Genomic DNA, 17,949 nt, shown 5'->3' with positions numbered 1-17,949 from the left:
CAGAACCACCGTGCCAAGTCATGAGAATTATTAAAGTGGCATAAATCAGATATGTTTTGCAAGGTTAGTATGCTCTCTGTTTCAATATATAAAAATTCAGCTGTAGATATTATGCAGCAAACACAGAAGTCACGGCCTCACTTTTCTTGTGTTGTGTGTGCAGTGCTGGATTTACGTATAAGCTAAACAAGCTACAGCTTAGGGCCCCACTCTCTTGGGGGCACCCAAAAAATATAAAGGAAAAAAACCCTGGATGTATATTTCCAAAATATAAGATAAAAAACAAATAAAATTAAATTTACATAGAGCAACAGTGTTTTGTGTTGTGTAGGCTCCTATGATGTAAGTAATGGGCACCGCCTGCTAACCTGCTCCCTAAAATATCACTGGTAATTATTTCACTATGAATACACTTCTTCTTAATTGTATTTCACTATTAATATACTTCTTCTTAATTGTATTTCAGTTGAACAATTACTTTGATAAATTACATATTTTGTTATGTGCAAATGGCTTTAGATACCTATTAGGTCCATAAATTACTATTTGGCATATATTCAGTACAAAAAACAGTGACAATTTGTTGTTGATAAAGGACAGCTGGACATATAAAGGGCCCCATTACACTCAGTAGCTTAGGGCCTCATCAAACCTAAATCTGGCCCTGTGTGTGTGTGTGCATGTGCATGCACCAGCGATATTCATCTTCCTTCCTTATCATTTCTCCCCTACTTTTACCAGCACCAGGCTCCAAGTTTTTTGTTTTTGTTTTCAGTGAAAATGGCCTGGGGACTGAGGTAAGGGTTCAGCAACACTCAGCAACACATACTCAGCAACACTCCTCAACTGCATATTAGAGCAGGTAGCAAACAAAACACTGGTTCTAAGCACGACACACACACACACACACACACACACACACCCCACCCAAATCAAACAACAAAAAGGATCCTTGTTTCTGCCATACCTGACCAGAGCCAGGCCGTTACGCAGCTTCCCAGCCAGCACCTTCTCCACAAGTTGCAGGACAGAACCAGCAGCAAGGCAGGCGCAGCGGTAGGAATTCTGGGGTAGGGGAAAGAGAGCCAGGTTAACAGATGCTATACCCTGCATCCCATGAACAGGCTACCCACTCAAGAACTTAAGGGCCCTCTTGCCACCTATATATTTTCACCATACATCCTCAAGGGATTCTCTCAGGCTCCACAGACACACCGTACATTTAAAGCAGTACATTTAAACCCACCCAAAGAATCCTGGGAAATGTAGTTCATCCCTCACAGAGATGCAACTCCCATCACTCTTAAGAAACTACAGTTCCCAGGATATTTTTGGGGGTGTGCGTGCTCTAAATGCACTTTAAATATATGGTATATATGCAGCCTCAGACTGCAGGCAAATACAGTACGAAGGAGGGGAGAAATATGCTCTTGCAAAGGAGTGATTTAATTCAACAGAAGCTTCCAGAGCCACAGCAGAGGTGTCAACTGCTCTGGGTCAGGAAACAGCAACTCTAACCAAAAGAGCTAGAAACTTGCTCTTCTTTCTATTTTTAAAAAAGCTCAGATGACTCGATTGTTGTTCAGATACCATGCCATGGGGAACGTACAGAGCTTTGTGGATACTCACTGGGTGCAGATAGACAGAATCATACGTGTCCGACAGAGATCTCAGCTCAGCCTCACTCATGGTTTCAGTAGATTTCATCAGGGCCAAGTACTCGGGGCTGTTAAAAATGTGGGATAATCAGCCTCATATAACCATCATGCTTAAGTCAAATTATAATGGATAAATGGGTCAATACCATAGAGAAAGCTATCCTGCCAGGCTTAGAAATGTCACTTCTCCTATCTTGGGAGAAAATGGGTAATCAAGCCTATTGTTCAATCTCCAACCTACCTGAGAAGCTCAGTGAATAAAAAGGTTAGAACTGGGTGCTCCAGCTCAGACTGTATGGCTCCAACAAGTCTCTCTTGAGTTGCAATACCAATAGTTTAGGAACTTTCACCACTTTGGAACTAAGCCAAGCTTTACTGCCTGTGCAACTTTTTCTGAATGCTGAAACACATGAACCTGACCTTTGGGAAGTTTGTAAGTAAACCTTTTTTAAAAAAAAAAATAATAGTTTTTTATTAAAGATTTTCTTAGGTTATAAAACAAACAAATAAACAAGGAAAAGTATATATAGGCTCTTCCAGTGTCTAGTTATGATGTTTCTAGCTGCTGAGAGTGTGACATGAGTTCTTCGTCATGTGCATGTCTGTTGTTTTCCTGGAAGGTATTTAATAGAGCTAGTTCTGGAGTTGCTTCTATTACATGGTATCTAACACCACAGAAGCTGGCGCTGATATACCAAGGAAGTTCATCTAAATGCTGGAGACGCTGAACCTCCATAGGCACATACCTCCACATGTGGTGGGGGGAAAAACCATTTTTAACCTACTAAACATGTGGTCTTTTTCTATGCTAGGAGAAAGAACATGAAAGGACATATTTTAAAGGTCTAACAGCCTATATTTCCATGTTTTACTTTGCAGCATATTTTACGATTTTAAGTCTCTGCTGGGGTTCCCCCAACAAAAAGTACTTGCCCCAAATGTGGATCTTGGCATCTAGGAATTCTCCTTTCTATATACTCATTTTATCTTGAACCAACAAAAAAATGCAACGCATATCAGCAGGACCAGGCTTTCCAACGAGGCTTTCCAATGATGCACAATCTCCCTATCTCCTCTACGAGTCCATGAACCAGCTCCCTGCCCACCCCCACCCTACAGCTCGAACATCTGCTTTTACCTGTGAGCCAACAGGATTTCTTCCTCAGAAATTTCTTGAGCCTGTAAAGAAAGAGATGAACGTTTAGTACCTGGGGAAAATATTCTGGATTTCTCATTCCCCAGGTATTATTTATTAGATTTTGCCCCATCCTTCCTCCGATGAGCTCAGAGAGGTTTATGTAGCTCTTTCTCCTCCTGCTTTCATCCTCACAACAATCCTGCAAGGTGGGTTAGGCCAAGAGTCAGTGACTGGCCCAAGGACACCCAGCTGAGCTTCACAGTAGATTGAGTGAGAATTAGAACTCAGGTCTCCCCAAGTCTTAGTCTGATATTCTCAGTCACTACACTACACTGACTCTCAACCCTTCTGCCCACCCCTGAGTTTCTCTTTGCCCCCACCTGCTCCCCTTCTTCTCACCTCGACTGGGATGCAACGTTCCAGCAGTCCACATTGTAGCAATTTATCTCGTATGGCCACCAGCCGTTCTGGACACTCTGGGAAACTGGGGAAAGAGGTAACAAATAGGGGTGTAGGATAAATCAAAAACACATTAAGTTGGAGGAAGGTAGAAGGATCGGGATGCTTTGGGTCAACAAACAAACTAAGGAGTCAGGAAGGATTTGGGTGGACGGGGTGTTGCAGGGAGATTCTCACCCTGAGAAGAAAGGGAGAAATAACAACAACATCCAACCTGAACAAAATACACACAGGCACAACTGATACCTCTTGACCCAAGGCAGACTCTGATGATGTCTGATTAGAGGCAAGTTGGTAATCTTTATCAAGATCCCAGCCCTTTAATCTGACAGATTAAAAATTACAGCAAAACAAGCAGGGTTGGGTAAGGAAAGCCTTATTATCAAGACTTTTTAAACCACCATCATCATAAAGGAAGGAGCACAATGAAAGAAGAAGACAGGAAGGGATATAGGGGAGACTGGAATTAAAGTGGAAGGGAAAGAGATATTAGGGTTGCAGATTATGGATGGCAGTGAGGAGAACAGGTGAGGAGAGTGAACAACAGACTACAATCAGAAGCTACTGTTGAGTAGTCTGAAGTGTGAGACTTTTGAAATTGGAATAGATGTGCAGAAGATGGCTCTCTGAGCTTTTATGGTAATGAATTAAAATATGGGAAACTCAATCCTCAGTGCTTCTGAAACAATTCTCTATTCATTCATTTATTATATTTCAAATATATAGTTTACTGCTCTGTCCCTAACTAGGCTTGATGGCAATAGACTTATCAATAAAAGGCAACCAGCAGCCTTTCAGATGTGGCCAGACTACAGCTCCAGTCACCCCTGACCACTAGGTCATGCTAGCTGGGGCTGATGGGAACAAAGGACTGTCCACCAGGGGTATTATCTTGCGCTCAGGACTATGGGTGCCCACCGCCGTGGACATGCACAGGGGCGCCGACTTATAAAAAATATTGGGGGGGCCCATACCGACTTATAAAAAATATTGGGGGGGCCCAAGACCTCCAAACCGCTGCTTCTGGGGGAACGAAAGGGGCAAGCCCCGGGCTGCCCCGACCTTAAGTGAACCTGTGAGGGCCCGCCCTTTGCGGCAGCCGATTGGCTGCCGCCATGGGTGGTGAATATTAATGAGCTAGGGGGAATCCCCGCTTCTCGCGGGGCTGACGCCAGCCCCGCGAGATTGTTGATGGGTCGAGATCCCGCAACCCCACACCCTCTCTAGATCGGGAGTGGCTTTGTTTTAACTCATTACTGAATGTATTTTAAAAGGTAACGATCGTCAAACAAGGAAAATAAAAAATACCAACATAATTTTGTGATTTTACAAAGAATAATATAACTAATAATTTTCTTAAATTATTGGGGGGGCAGAGCCCCCCAAACGAATTTTTGAGGGGGCTTGGGCCCCCTCAGGCCCCATGGAGTCGGCGCCTATGGACATGCAACATCACACACACACCTGCACATAGTGCTTGTGACATCACATGCATGATGCACAACGGGGGGCTCCTCCAAAAACGCAACGTGACGTTGCATGCCATGCATGTGATGTCACAAGCACTATATGCAGGCGTGTGTGTGTGATGTTGCATGTCTGCATTGCGACAGCCACCACCAGCTCTTCTTCCTCCTCTCCACAGCCAGCAAGGACCCTTTTCCGCAGGGAGGGGCTCGGATACAGGAAGAGGATGCCCTGTTTGCTGGCTGCAGAGGGTGGAGCTGAACTGCTTCTATCTTGGATGCAGCGCTGCAGAGGCTGCCTGCCTTTCTCTGGCTTTGCTCATTGACTTTGTGGGTGCCTGGCGCCATAATGATATTATTGTGGGTGCCCAAGCACCCAAGACCACCTGGAGCTGGCTCCTATGCTGTCCATAGAGATGCCCTGCTTGAATGCTCCCATGTGGAAAAGAAGCACATACCCCAAGTTTATTATTATAAATTGGGGGGAAGAATTACTCCAGGGAGAGTGGCTGAACTCTTCCCCCTGGTACACTGGTACTTGTAGAGAGGGTTGTATTGTGGAAGGTGGGGAGGGGGTTGCACTTGGAGGACCATTCAATTATGCAAAACACACACACACAAAAATTCCGCTACCTTCAGCCTGAACTGGTACAATCCGAGTGGGGCTGGGTAGGATTTGTTTCACTGATTCTAGAAAACGGTCTCTCCATTGTGGGAGTGGTGTGACAGTCTCTTTGGCATGGCCAAATCTCATGCTACTCCAGTAATATCTATTGGAAGGAACCAGTCTCTTGCTTTATCAGAGTTACCTGTCCCACCTCACATGGCTGTGGCTCCCAGAATGCTGTGACGATTTACGAAACAACCAGAATGGTACAGGAGAAAGAATCTGTGTAGGAATCAGGAGACAGGTGCTTGCGGGTAGTCACACAAGTAGCGTGGAGTGGCCGGCATGGTGCCATGCCAATGCTCTCCTGACAGGACTTACTGGCATGATGCAGGGTTAAGGTCAGGGCTGTGCAAGTGTTGAGCGGAAGGCGCCACCTGCGCACCCACAAAGCCTCACCCTCAGAAGGGCAACAGGGCAGTACTGTCCCACTGCACCAGTTGCACCTGCCAAGTACAAAACCAGATTCTAGATCCAGGGATGCAAAACTTGTGGCTTTCCAGGCTTTCCAGGTGTCGCTGGGCTCCAACTTGCATCAGCCCCAGTCAACGTGGCCAACGGAACGACTGCCCATTTGCATCTGAAGGGCCACAGGTTCTCTCCCAATCTCTGTTGTGCTGGATTGCAGCCTAAATGATGAAATTGCAGCTGCTTCTCTCCAGTGTGAGAAACACAGACCCTACAGAGGAAGACTATCATGAGATTTGCACTGGAGCGGAGGCCAAGAATGCAGGGGCAACACAATGGCTGGATATTAAGGGCAAGAGGGGTAACCAAGAGGGAGAGGGAGAGGGAGAATAGTGGAGAGTGTGTGGTGGAACTGTGTACAGACTACACTGGAAGTGTGAGTCAAGTGGGATGAAATAATAATGATAATAATAAAAACAGCATAGATGTACAAGCAGCACAAAGGAGGATAAGTTCAGGATTATATATTTACCCACATCCAAACCAAGGGTACTTTTCCCCCCCTGCCAGGAAAAAAATAATCAATGGTTTTGGAATTAGGAAACATACATTAGATTCCCAAACTGCTTGCAGCAGAGTGCATAATGGGGGAAACATAGTCTAGCAGGGCCTAAGGGTAACATTATCCACATATATCTTAGTATGTGTTTTCAAACCAACCAACTTTCCCCCACAGCTTCCCCCCTCCCATTCTCTTTCAAGGCACTCAAACATCAGTAGAAACAATCATAAGAAGGTTGACACCAAGTTAACAAGGGCATATGGAGTACCTAAAAGCTGCAATGGGCGGGGGAGCGTACGTGCGTGCTTTGGAAGTGCAATAATGCACACTATTTTTGGTCTGGTATACATTGTCCTCCCAGGATTGAATTTGGGGAAGGAGGCTGAGGGAAGAGAGAGAAACCTGCTACACCAGTTTGCAGCAGAAACAAACAGTACAAGGGGCTCATTAGCTGGTATTTGGGGCATCATCAATCCGCTTTCCCGATATTCCTGGAGCTGATATTCTCTACTGACCCACCTCCAAATATGATGCCAAATAAGCTTTCAAAAGCACAGCATACAAGTATCATTTTAAATTTTAAAAAAGGCAGACAGTCTTCAGTTTTGATTCTCAACATAAGAGGGCTAACATTGCTACTCAGAAATAAGCCACATCAGCTTCAGTGGGTCTTACTCCCAGGTTAAGTTTGTATGGGATTGTGGCTTAAGTCAATGTATGACTTGGAAGCGAAAATGTCTGTCTCCTGAAGTATGAAGTGGGGAAGGGAAGGGAGATTCACCTTGCAGAAGAAAAACACACACATCCCAACTCCTGATTTTAGACATGCCTATATAATACACCCCATATTATATTGGGGTTTTAGAGAGTAGGACACTGAAACTGGGGTTAGAGGCAAGGAATAACTACATGGTCTGAGGAAAGTGGTTACAGCTGTGACAATTGTTTGATCTGAAATTGGTGACATCAGATTTTAGAAGCGATGCATCAGTCCATCTAGATCAAAGCTGGGGAACCTGTAGGCCTCTAGGTGTTGTTGGACTACAACTCCCATCATCCCTGACCACTGGCCACGCTAGCTAAGCTGATGGGAGGTTGGGTCCATTGACTTCAGTGCAGGAGGTGGGAGCAGACACAGGTTCCCTGGTGTCAATCTAGACTGTAGAGCAGCTTGCATAGATAGCCTCAGTTGGCTCTTTCCCTGCTTGTCTTTTGACAGGAAACACACACACTCTCTCTCTCTCTCTCTATACAGTGGTGCCTCGCTAGACGAAATTAATCCGTTCCGCGATTCTCTTCGTCTAGCGGTTTTTTCGTCTTGCGAAGCAAGCCCATTGACAGCTTAGCGGATTAGTGCTAGAGCTGTCAAGCGGCTTCCAGCGATCAGCTGTTAAGCGGCTTATCAGCGGAACAGCTGATAAGCGGCTTAGCGGCTTAGGAAAAGGGCAAAAAAAGCAAAAAAAAACCGCTGGGGGACGCAAGATTTTTTCGTCTTGTGAAGCAACCCCATAGGGAAATTCGTTTTGCGAAGCGCCTCCAAAACAGAAAAACCCTTTCGTCTAGCGGGTTTTTCGTCTTGCGAGGCGTTCGTCTTGCGGGGCACCACTGTATATATATATGGGGGGTATGAGCATTTATAATAATTTGTCATAAGAAGTGGCAAAATTCATTACTTTTCGCCTGAAATGGGCTCCAATTTCAAATGGAGACTCTCTTTGGATTTGGACATACCCGTAAAAGAGTTGTTTGATATAAAAGAAAATTATGAACATTTTATGCAACTTAGGGTCAGGATCAGCTTCATCTTAATCATGTCGGTCCACACAGCATGATGGTCTATAGAGTCCAATGGGATGGGTGCCCTGATCGATCAGATCAACATCCAACACTCTGTTTCAGACAGTGACCAATAAGCGGCCTTTTGGGAAGCCTGTAAATGGGGCAGGAAGGCTTCTAACATTCAGCTTAAGGAGAGTCTTTTGCATCAAGCCAGTGGGCCATCTAGTTCAACATCGTGTTCTTATGGTGGCCAGTCAGGCACCTATGAGAAGCCCACAAGCAGAATCTAAGCACAACCACACTCTCCCCTCCTGTGGCTTTGGAATTGGTATTTGGAAGCATCCTGCCTCCAGCTGTGGAGCCAAAGTATAGTAGCTTCCTTGTATGGCCCTGGCTTCTAGTTTCATGAGAGGGAAGAAGTCCTGAAATCTAAGCCACTTTAAGTTTTCTGGGTACACTGAAGCTATCAAAACAAAGACTTGAAAACCACGCTTTCACTCCTAAATACCTTTCATCCCATGTGCAGTGAAACTGTGTCATCCGTTCATCCCAAACCAGGCCAGTCCCCACTGGTGTAGCACATTCTGTGGTGAGATCCTAGTTGGAAGGCACAATATTGAACAGCACTGTAAGTAAAGTGTGTGGGGCATCTCCTTTAACCCCCCAACTGCACACATATAGCACCACTCCCATCCATCACAATCATGCTTTTCACTTAAAAAGAAATCAGGTAACATCTTAGATACCAATAGCTATATTTTTCTAAGGTGGCCAATCCTTCAGCAGCTAAAATTGCAGCCCCCTGGGAAAAGATCAGAGCAGTCTGGTTAACATCCTGAAGAGGAATGCTTTATACCCAGCAATGTTTTGATGCACGACTCACTCGTTACACAATATAGGAAGGTACAGGGCCCCTTCTCAACAGCACTGAGCCAAAGCATTCTGCCCCCAAAGGCTTATGAGAACAAATGAGGGCATACAGTGGTGCCCCGCAAGACGAATGCCTCGCAAGACGAGAAACTCGCTAGACGAAAGGGTTTTCCGTTTTTTGAGGCGCTTCGCAAGACGAATTTCCCTATGGGCTTGCTTCGCAAGACGAAAACGTCTTGCGAGTTTTTCCCTTTCCCCCCTTTTTCTAAGCCGCTAAGCCGCTAATAGCTGCTAATAGCTGCTAAGCCGCTAATAGCGCTAAGCCGCTAAGCCGCTAATAGGGGTGCTTCGCAAGACGAAAAAACCGCAAGACGAAGAGACTCGCGGAACGAATTATTTTCGCCTTGCGAGGCACCACTGTATTTCCAGAAAAAAGACCAAACACAGTCCGTCAGCTCACTTTCCCCAGCAAGAGTGCCGTCTTCCAAGGTCCCTCTGGCCACACGGGTGCATGCATGTGTACACACTCCACCCAAACACTCCCCAACAGCCAATGCTGCTTCCCCAGCACCAAAGCTCACATTTCCAAGTGCTCAACCTACCAATCGCTGCATGCTTGAGAGCAGATCCTCTGCATCTTTGTTCAACCGCTTGGCCCGCCCTTTCCGTTTGGCGTCTGGCAACCCTCCCTTCTTCTTGGTCTTCCTCTGGAGAAGCCAAGAGGTAGCACAGGGTGTCAACAGAGGCAGCAAGCCTCTTTCACAGAGCAGAAAGGGGAGTTTCTTTTCTTACCCAATCCCGACTTACAAAACTGGACACTAGGCATTGCCTCCCATCTCCCACCACCCCAATAAGGGGCTCCTTTACCGTGGGTACACGAGTCTCCAAAGGCGACACAGAAGGGGGTTCTATTATTTGGGCATCTCCAACATCAGAAGCCATCGTGGGGGCAACAGATGCCCCCTATTCCAGCCCTGTGGAATGGAAAGGAAGAAAAACTCATGTTACAAAGAGAACCTGGAGCTCACATGAGCAACCCACCCATTGCAGCCAACACCTCAAATCCAAACACCCGATTCCCCTCAAACAGCCAGACATGTCATGCATTTGATGAAGAGGACTGTAGTTTATAAAACACTTATGCCACAATAAAGGTGCCACAATTTAAGATTGCCACAAGATTCTTTTCTGTTCTTACTGACAAAAGATATCACTTGTGAGGAAAGTACAAGGATCCCATTGAATGGCCTCCCACCCCTTGAAATAATCCCACCCACTAATGTTAGGATTGTCATGGAACCAGAGGCCCATGGAAAGGGAAAACCATCTGCCAAGGAATTGGCCTGCCAGGTCCTATTATCTAGGGCCTGTTTAATAGAGCCTATCAAGATAAGTGTCAGAGTAGGGAATGCCTGTAAAGTAATAAAGAAAATAATGTAATAGGGCTCATTTGGACAGAACCATAAAGAAAACAAGAGGCTAGCTAATGGGAGAGACTCAAAAGGGGGAAATGAAACAATACTGGCAGGCAATTAGCAAGAGAGGAAGCACACCAACACCTATTTTACTAAGATCTGAGGGCAGGGTTGCTTAAATGGAGAATTCATTATCATTTTAAAATGTATATTCTGCTTAAAGTACAGGCCCTGGGGCTCTTGATGCAGCTTAGAACAAGAAACACTAATAAAAACCATTAAAAAACTCTTCTAACATACACCCCCCAAAGCCAACTGATCAAAAAAACAACAGAAAATTAAAACTAACTTTATCACACCTCCAGCATTCTAGCAGCTTTCCTAAAGGTCTTCATAAGCCTTCTGAAAGTTTATCAAATTCCAGAGATGGGGAGACACAGCAGATAAGACCCTGCATAATCAGCAGGTGAATGCTAGGCTAGAGCTCCTCACCTAACTTTCAATCTGGAGGGATTGTTATTGTATTGCACAGCAGAGAATTCAAGTCACATCATATAAGCCAGAAACAGTTAAGCTCCAATCCTATACACCAGAGTTTTAAGCTCCAATCCTATACACCAGAGCTTTCCAAATTGTGTGTCACAACACATTAGTGTGTCGGCTGCAGTGTGTAGGTGTGTCGAGTGTGTAGGGGTTAGTTTAACCTCCAGTTTGCTAGTAAAACTGTCATGAAATGATGCATGTCTAAAAAGTGTGTCACCAACATGAAGAGTTTGGAAACCTCTTCTATACACACTTACCGGGGAATAAGCCTCACTGGAAACAATGAAGGTTATTTATAAGTAGGCCTCTCTAGGCTTGTACTTTTAGCTCTTCATCTGCAATTGTCAAGACTAGGCCTGGATGGACTTCTTGGTGACAAAGGCACACAATGCAGAACCTCACCTAAAGACCTTTAGACACGAGGAGAAGGCTGGCATTCAAGTGACAAAGTACAGTGGAACCTCGGAAGCCAAACGCCTGTAAACTTGAACATTTCGGCTCCTGAACGATCGAAAACTGGAAGCGATTGTTCCGGTTTTCAAATGATTTTCAGAAGCCGAACGTCTGGCGCGGCTTCCGATTGGCTGCAGGACGCTCCTGCAGCCAATCGGAAGCCACGCCTTGGAAGTCAAATGTTTTGGAAGTCAAACAGACTTCCAGAATGGATTCCGTTCAGCGTCCAAGGTACGACTGTCATAATTTCTCAGCAGCCATTCCAAAAAGGCTCCCATCCCACAAAGGTTCACCAAAGCCTTCCTAGTGCTGGCAGGATGAGGCATAGAATTTAGCCACTAAAGTCAATCAATTACAAAACCCTTGGTGGACCACAACTCCTGTCATCCCTGACCATTGGCCCTGTTGGTTGGGGCTGATGGGAGATGAAGTCCAGCACTGTCAGCCACCTCAGCTTTTTGTAGTTGGAATGAGCCAGGGTCCCGCCCTCCCAGGCTGGCCAGGTGGAAAAGGCCTGCAAGGCAGGGAGCAGGTGTTTCGGGACTCACAGCGAATGGTCTCCAGCTTAAAATGTACCATCCCAAGCACCCATAGCTCTGTGGTAGAGCATCTACCTTGCACGCAGAAGGTCCTGGGTTCAGTTCCTGACATCTCCAGGTAGGGCTGGCAGAGACTCCTGCCTGAAACCCTGGAGACCCACTTCCTTGTCACTATGGAAAATACTGACCTAGATAGACCAAAGGTCTGACTCAGAATAAAGCAGCTGCCTATGGTCTTATGTACTGAAAGAAGCAGCAAGAAGAGGCAAAAAAGAAATTATCCAGATAGAGCGCCACCTATTCACAATTGCCACAAGGATTGCTGGAAGGTTGAAACTAAGATTGCAAAAAACATTAAAGGATGGCCATCCAACGGTTTTACAGTCTTTGGGTGAACAGATTTAAAACCCCATTCCTGTCTTTCACACATGCACATCAAAAGGATAGAGATTCACACATGCTTTACATGTGCAAAGTCTGTTATATCCTTAAAAAAAGAAAGAAAGAAAGCAATTGATGCCCTGGTGATGCTACAAAGTCTTTCTCCAATTGCTACACAGCTCCTACCCTTTCCCCAAAGACAAAAACATTTCTCTTGGTCTCTATCCTGCCTTTGTCTCTATTGTGTGCTCTCCGCTTGTACTGTACATCTGTTTATGCCACCCTTTCCCTTTCCTCAGTCCAGGCTCTGAACCTGGGCATGCTTGGCTTGAGAGTCGTCCCCAGAGACATCAACGGGATTTACTCTCTCTCTCTTTAAAAATATGATTCTTATTAAATTTTCTGTTTTACAATTTCAGATAAACATTTTAGCTACTCAGGATATCAGCGACTTCTCTTCCCACGGTTCATTTAGCATATCTTACATCCCTGCATATGTCACTATATGTACTAATCGGTTTTCCATTGTTACATCCATCAAAACTTATTTACACCATTGAATTTATCTTAATACTGCAGGCGTTTTCAGCTGTACGCAATTATTTTTCATATATGCAATAAATGTTCTTTAAAGGTATGTTCCTCTTGCTCTCTAATTCTAGATGTCAACGGGGTTTACTCTCAAGTAGACACGCGCAGGGTCGGGCTGTCAAAAGCTTGACCTTGGCCCCTTGACGGATTCCTCCCTCCGTCCCTTAACCCAAAGCACCCTTTTAGATTTCTAGCCCTGGCAAGAAACAAATACGGATTCAGCTACGACAAAGAAGGCAGGAAGGGACCCCACCCCCCTCACCCCGCCGAGAGGTCGGACTAGATGACCCTCAGGGTCCCTTTCCAATTCTGTGATTCTGCGCAATGTCCCTTCTCCTCAGAGACAAGGGCTGGGGGGGGGGGAGAGACACACCCCGACGCCATTCCCACCCCGGAGCCCCCCCCCCCCCCACAAACACCCACACCCGAGGGGGGCGGGTCCCGTTCACAGGGCCGAGGAAGGAAAGCGGGGCGTAGCCCGTTGACAGCCATGGGGTGGGCGGTGGCGGGCCGGCAGCGAGGAAGACAGCGGCCCCCGGCTACCCTCCCGGGGGGGGGGGGCGTTGTCCCTTCTCCTCACCTGGAGCTCCCGCTATCCCAGAGCTCGCGCGCACCCCCCTTCGGCTTCCAGGCACTTGGTTCCTCCCCAGGGCGCCGCCGGATGCTGTCACCTGGCGCCGCCCGGGCCCTGAGAGGGAAACCGTTCGCGGCGCGAGCTGGGCGGGACCATTCCTCTCGCGCGGGGAGGGGAGCGCGCCGGGAAGGGGGCGGCGCCGCGGCGGAGGAGACGGGCAGAAGGCGGTCAGTAGGGGAAGGAAAGCGAGCGGGTCGGGGACGGAAAGCGAACTTGCCGTTTTGGCTTTGTGTTTATGTAGTTTAGGACTAGATTGGTTTTATGGGGGGAGGGGGGGGCGATATTGGATTTATCCCGCGTTTTGACTAAATCGCTCTGGTTTTTGTTTTCGAATTAATGTGCATGTAGAGCCACCCATCTGAAGGCAGCCCTTGATAGGGAAGCTTTCTTAATGTTTAATCTCTTATGATTTTATATATTATAATATAATATAATATAATATTATATTATAATATTATATTATATTATATTATATTATATTATATTATATTATATTATATTATATTATATTATATTATATTATATTATATTATTATTTGTATATGTATGTATGTTGGAAGCTACCCAGAGTGCCTGAGGTAACCCATTCAGATGGTTGGGGTATAAACACTAATATTTATTTATTTATTCACTCATTCATTGGAGTAAAGGGCAAAGGGACCCCTGACCATTAGGTCCAGTCGTGACCGACTCTGGGGTTGCGGTGCTCATCTCGCTTTATTGGCCGAGGGAGCCGGCGTACAGCTTCTGGGTCATGTGGCCAACAGGACTAAGCCGCTTCTGGCGAACAAGAGCAGCGCACGGAAACGCCATTTACCTTCCCGCCTATTTATCTACTTGCACTTTGACGTGCTTTCGAACTGCTAGGTTGGCAGAAGAAGGGACCGAGCAACGGGAGCTCACCCTGTTGCAGGATTCGAACCGCCCACCTTCTTATCGGCAAGTCCTAGGCTCTGTGCTTTAACCCACAGCACCACCCGCGTCCCTTCATTGGAGTAGGATGTCCCTATTTTCACCAGAGAAACGTTGGAGGGTATGATTTCGCATACAGTGGTGCCCCGCAAGACGAATGCCTCGCTAAACGAAAAACCCGCAAGACGAAAGGGTTTTCCAATTTTTAGCGGCTTCGCAAGACAAATTTCCCTATGGCTTGCTTCACAAGACGAAAGCCCATAGGGAAATCTCCGGGGACAGCGGGGAAGCGCAGCGCGCCTTCTCCTCTGTTCCCGGACCTGTCCTAAGGCTTGCGGTGGGAGGTCCGGAAACAGAGGACAAGGCGCGAAGGGCTTCTCCTCTGTTCCCGGGCTTGCGGTGGGAGGAGGGTTTTTCCTCCCCACCGCCAACATTCAGAACAGCATTCTGAATGTTGGCGGTGGGGAGGAAAGCCCTCCTCCCACCGCAAGCCTTCAGGACAGGTCCGGGAACAGAGGGGAAGGTGCGCAGCGCTTCTCCCCCGCCAGCCTTCAGAAGAGTTCCCGCCTAGGCTGCGCAGGGCTCCCCAAGCTGCGAATGTCTGCCCCGCGCGAGGGGCGCTCTGCTTAAGAGCGCCCCTCGCGCGGGGCAGCAGGCTGCTATCCGCAGCCTAGGCAGCCCTGCGGGAACTCTTCTGAAGGCTGGCGGCGGGAGAAGGGCTTTTCTTCCCACCGCCAGCCTTCAGAAGGCTGTTCTGAAGGCTGGCGGTGGGGAGAAAAGTCCTTCTCCCCCCGCCAGCCTTCAGAAGAGGTCCGGGGACAGACTGTCCCCGGACCTGGTCTGAAGGCGGTCTCCATAGGAACGCATTAATTGATTTTCAATGCATTCCTATGGGAAACCGTGCTTCGCAAGACGAAAAACTCGCAAGAAGAAAAAACTTGCGGAACGAATTAATTTCGTCTTGCGAGGCACCACTGTATTTGCGTTTTTCCAAATCCTCTCTGCTTTTGGTGGTTTTTGAATGTTTGGGCACAGCTCGTTGTGGGGAAAACACATTTATAGGCTGCTTCCGAAATAAACACAGGCTGGGTGAACACAGGCAAGCTGACACAGCACAAGAGACACATCCACCTTGTCATGTGCTACAGGAGGTGACAAAAATGTCCCTAGAGCTGTGATAGTTGAATGACAGGCAAGTCTCACATATTTTAAAAATAATGCAGGACTTGTGAATTGGAAGGGAGACAGAGTAGGTGGCAAAACCTAAGCCGCAGCTGCAAAAGGACAGAGGCAGTCTCGAGCTGCAATCTTCCATCTGATCAGTAACACAGTGATATATCCTTTTTTGAAATGCACATTTATTTGGTCTTCTCTGTCCCTAACCGCCAGGCTTTTCTAGGCTTCTTCATTTTCCAAATAACTCTGTGTGAGATATGGTACTGTTCCCATTTTGCAGCTGAGGAGAACTAAGGTTGTCAGTTTATCATAGCTGAATGCTTCACCAAGCCTAAAATACTTTCCCTCTGAATCACAGCAGCCTCAATCAGCCTCAGTGACTAATGGAATAAAGTAACGGAACAAGTCAGTTCTAACTGACTTGGGCTAACCAACATAGTGCCCTCCAGTTATTAGGGACTCCAGTCCAAACCAGCATGGTCAGTGGTCAAGGATGATGGGAGCGTACCCTGCCCCAGTGGTCAGCCAGGTCAAGCACTGGCCTGAGCTGCTGACTGCATCTGTATGCACCTTTTTTCAGCCCAAAGGGCCACTTTCTATCACAAGCAAACTTTCAGGGGCCACGTGGCAGTAGGGCGGGGGGCAGAGCTATTGGAAACACAGTGAGTTCATAGTATATGGACATGTGAACACACAGGCATTATTGCCATTCAACGACGCATTCTAGCCAGGCAAAAGGAGATAGGATGCAGAACAGGTCTGGTGAGCATGGTCTGAGAGGGGGTGTGAACTGGGGGAGACTAGTGGGTAGGCAGATTCAAGGCCTAGACAGGGCTGTTTTCAGTCCATGGGCCTCGAGAGCCAGTGTGGTGTAGTGGTTAAGAGAGGTAGATTCGTAATCTGGGGAACCGGGTTCGCATCTCCGCTCCTCCACATGCAGCTGCTGGGTGGCCTTGGGCCAGTCACACTTCTCTGAAGTCTCTCAGCCCCACTCACCTCACAGAGTGTTTGTTGTGGGGGAGGAAGGGAAAGGAGAATGTTAGCCGCTTTGAGACTCCTTCGGGTAGTGATAAAGCGGGATATCAAAGCCAAACTCAAGCTATAGCACAAGCTAAGAGTGGGTGGCAGGGGTTGCCGCGGGCCGGATAAACGAGTCCCTCGGGCCTTATCCAGCCCACGGGCCTTAGTTTGGGGACCCCTGTCTTAACCTAATGTGCATGAACCTTGTGATTTCCATGTCCCTCCAGACACCTGCCATCTGCGCTCATCTGCACATGCACAGTTGATGTTAGGCTATTTCCCATTAACACTCCACATCCAGTTTTTATGGTCAGATCAAAGGTGGTGAATGCATCAAACCAGTATTTGCCAAGAAGCTACAAGCCCAATATGGATTGTGGTGTGAGTGTGGCTTCAGAAGCTAGCAGGTGGTGTGGACTGCATGCAGAGAATACCCTAAGTCTCCTCATCGTGGTCCCAGGATCTTGGCCTCTTTGGTTTTGGAAAATCCAAAACCTGGATTTTCTCTAGACTCTCACTTACGCACTGCTCAACCTGTATATAAGTTGCCCATGTCCTTGCAAGGCACCTGTGGCAGAAAGCAGTGAAGTGAGTCCTGCATTTTCAGAACATAGGACCCAGGGAGATCATCTGCCTTTGATCGGGAAACCTTCTGACCCAATGAAAAAGGTATTTAAATATACCTTCCAGAAGAAACCAGAGGCCCTTCTCCTGGGTATGGTCCGCCAACTGGTGTCAAAGATGGATAGAACTTTTTTTATGTATGCCACAACAGCAGCAAGAATACTCATCGCAAAGTATTGGAAGACACAAGATCTACCCACCCGGAAAGAATGGCAGATGAAGGTGATGGAGTACATGGAACTGACGGAAATGACTGGCAGAATCCGAGACCTGGGAGAAGAGTCGGTAGAAGAAGATTGGAAGAAATTTAAATTTACAGAAACATTGTAAAATTAAGGAATGTTAGAAGGATGTTGGAATGAAGTTATGTGGTTTTAGCAGTAATGTTATAAAGGAGTATTCAAAGATGGATTGTTAATAGGTGAGAATGTAAAGTTATAATATATTAAGATAAATGATTAAGATAAAAGCAAAAATGGAAAGGATTTGCTCAAATAACTAATTGAACTAGAATACAAAAAAAGGAGGTGTGAGGAGGTCAGGGAAACAAGTAAATGAAAGACAAGACATGGAAAGGTTGATTTGTTTTTTTAATTGTTTTTATTTTTCTGTATTTTGTATTTTCTTGCTTCTTTTTCTTCTTATTCTTGTAAC

At 46.6% G+C, this 17,949-nt stretch overlaps 1 protein-coding gene and 1 long non-coding RNA gene across 2 annotated transcripts in view; both read right to left on the bottom strand.

The window, feature by feature from the left end:
- HDAC6 (histone deacetylase 6) overlaps window positions 1-13,663 on the bottom strand; it is a 43,055-nt gene extending 29,392 nt beyond the window's left edge. The window contains exons 1-8 of the mRNA XM_083718533.1: window positions 13,510-13,663; window positions 9,875-9,981; window positions 9,610-9,714; window positions 8,646-8,734; window positions 3,196-3,280; window positions 2,797-2,837; window positions 1,630-1,726; window positions 968-1,065 (exon numbers count right to left, since the gene is read on the bottom strand). Of these exons, the coding sequence (XP_083574659.1) occupies window positions 968-1,065; window positions 1,630-1,726; window positions 2,797-2,837; window positions 3,196-3,280; window positions 8,646-8,734; window positions 9,610-9,714; window positions 9,875-9,949 (590 nt within the window). The 5' untranslated portion in view covers window positions 9,950-9,981; window positions 13,510-13,663. The remainder of the gene's footprint in view (window positions 1-967; window positions 1,066-1,629; window positions 1,727-2,796; window positions 2,838-3,195; window positions 3,281-8,645; window positions 8,735-9,609; window positions 9,715-9,874; window positions 9,982-13,509) is intronic.
- A 3,135-nt stretch (window positions 13,664-16,798) lies between these two features.
- Window positions 16,799-17,949, bottom strand: part of LOC310835308 — a 94,140-nt gene continuing 92,989 nt past the window's right edge. The window contains exon 3 of the long non-coding RNA XR_014559534.1: window positions 16,799-17,320. This is a non-coding gene — a long non-coding RNA (uncharacterized lncRNA). The remainder of the gene's footprint in view (window positions 17,321-17,949) is intronic.

This window comes from Podarcis gaigeae, assembly GCF_964106915.1.
Source record: "Podarcis gaigeae genome assembly, chromosome: 17".
Lineage (NCBI taxonomy): Eukaryota > Metazoa > Chordata > Lepidosauria > Squamata > Lacertidae > Podarcis > Podarcis gaigeae.
Note: the sequence above shows the minus strand (reverse complement) of the source record. Positions and strands in the feature narration are given on the sequence as shown.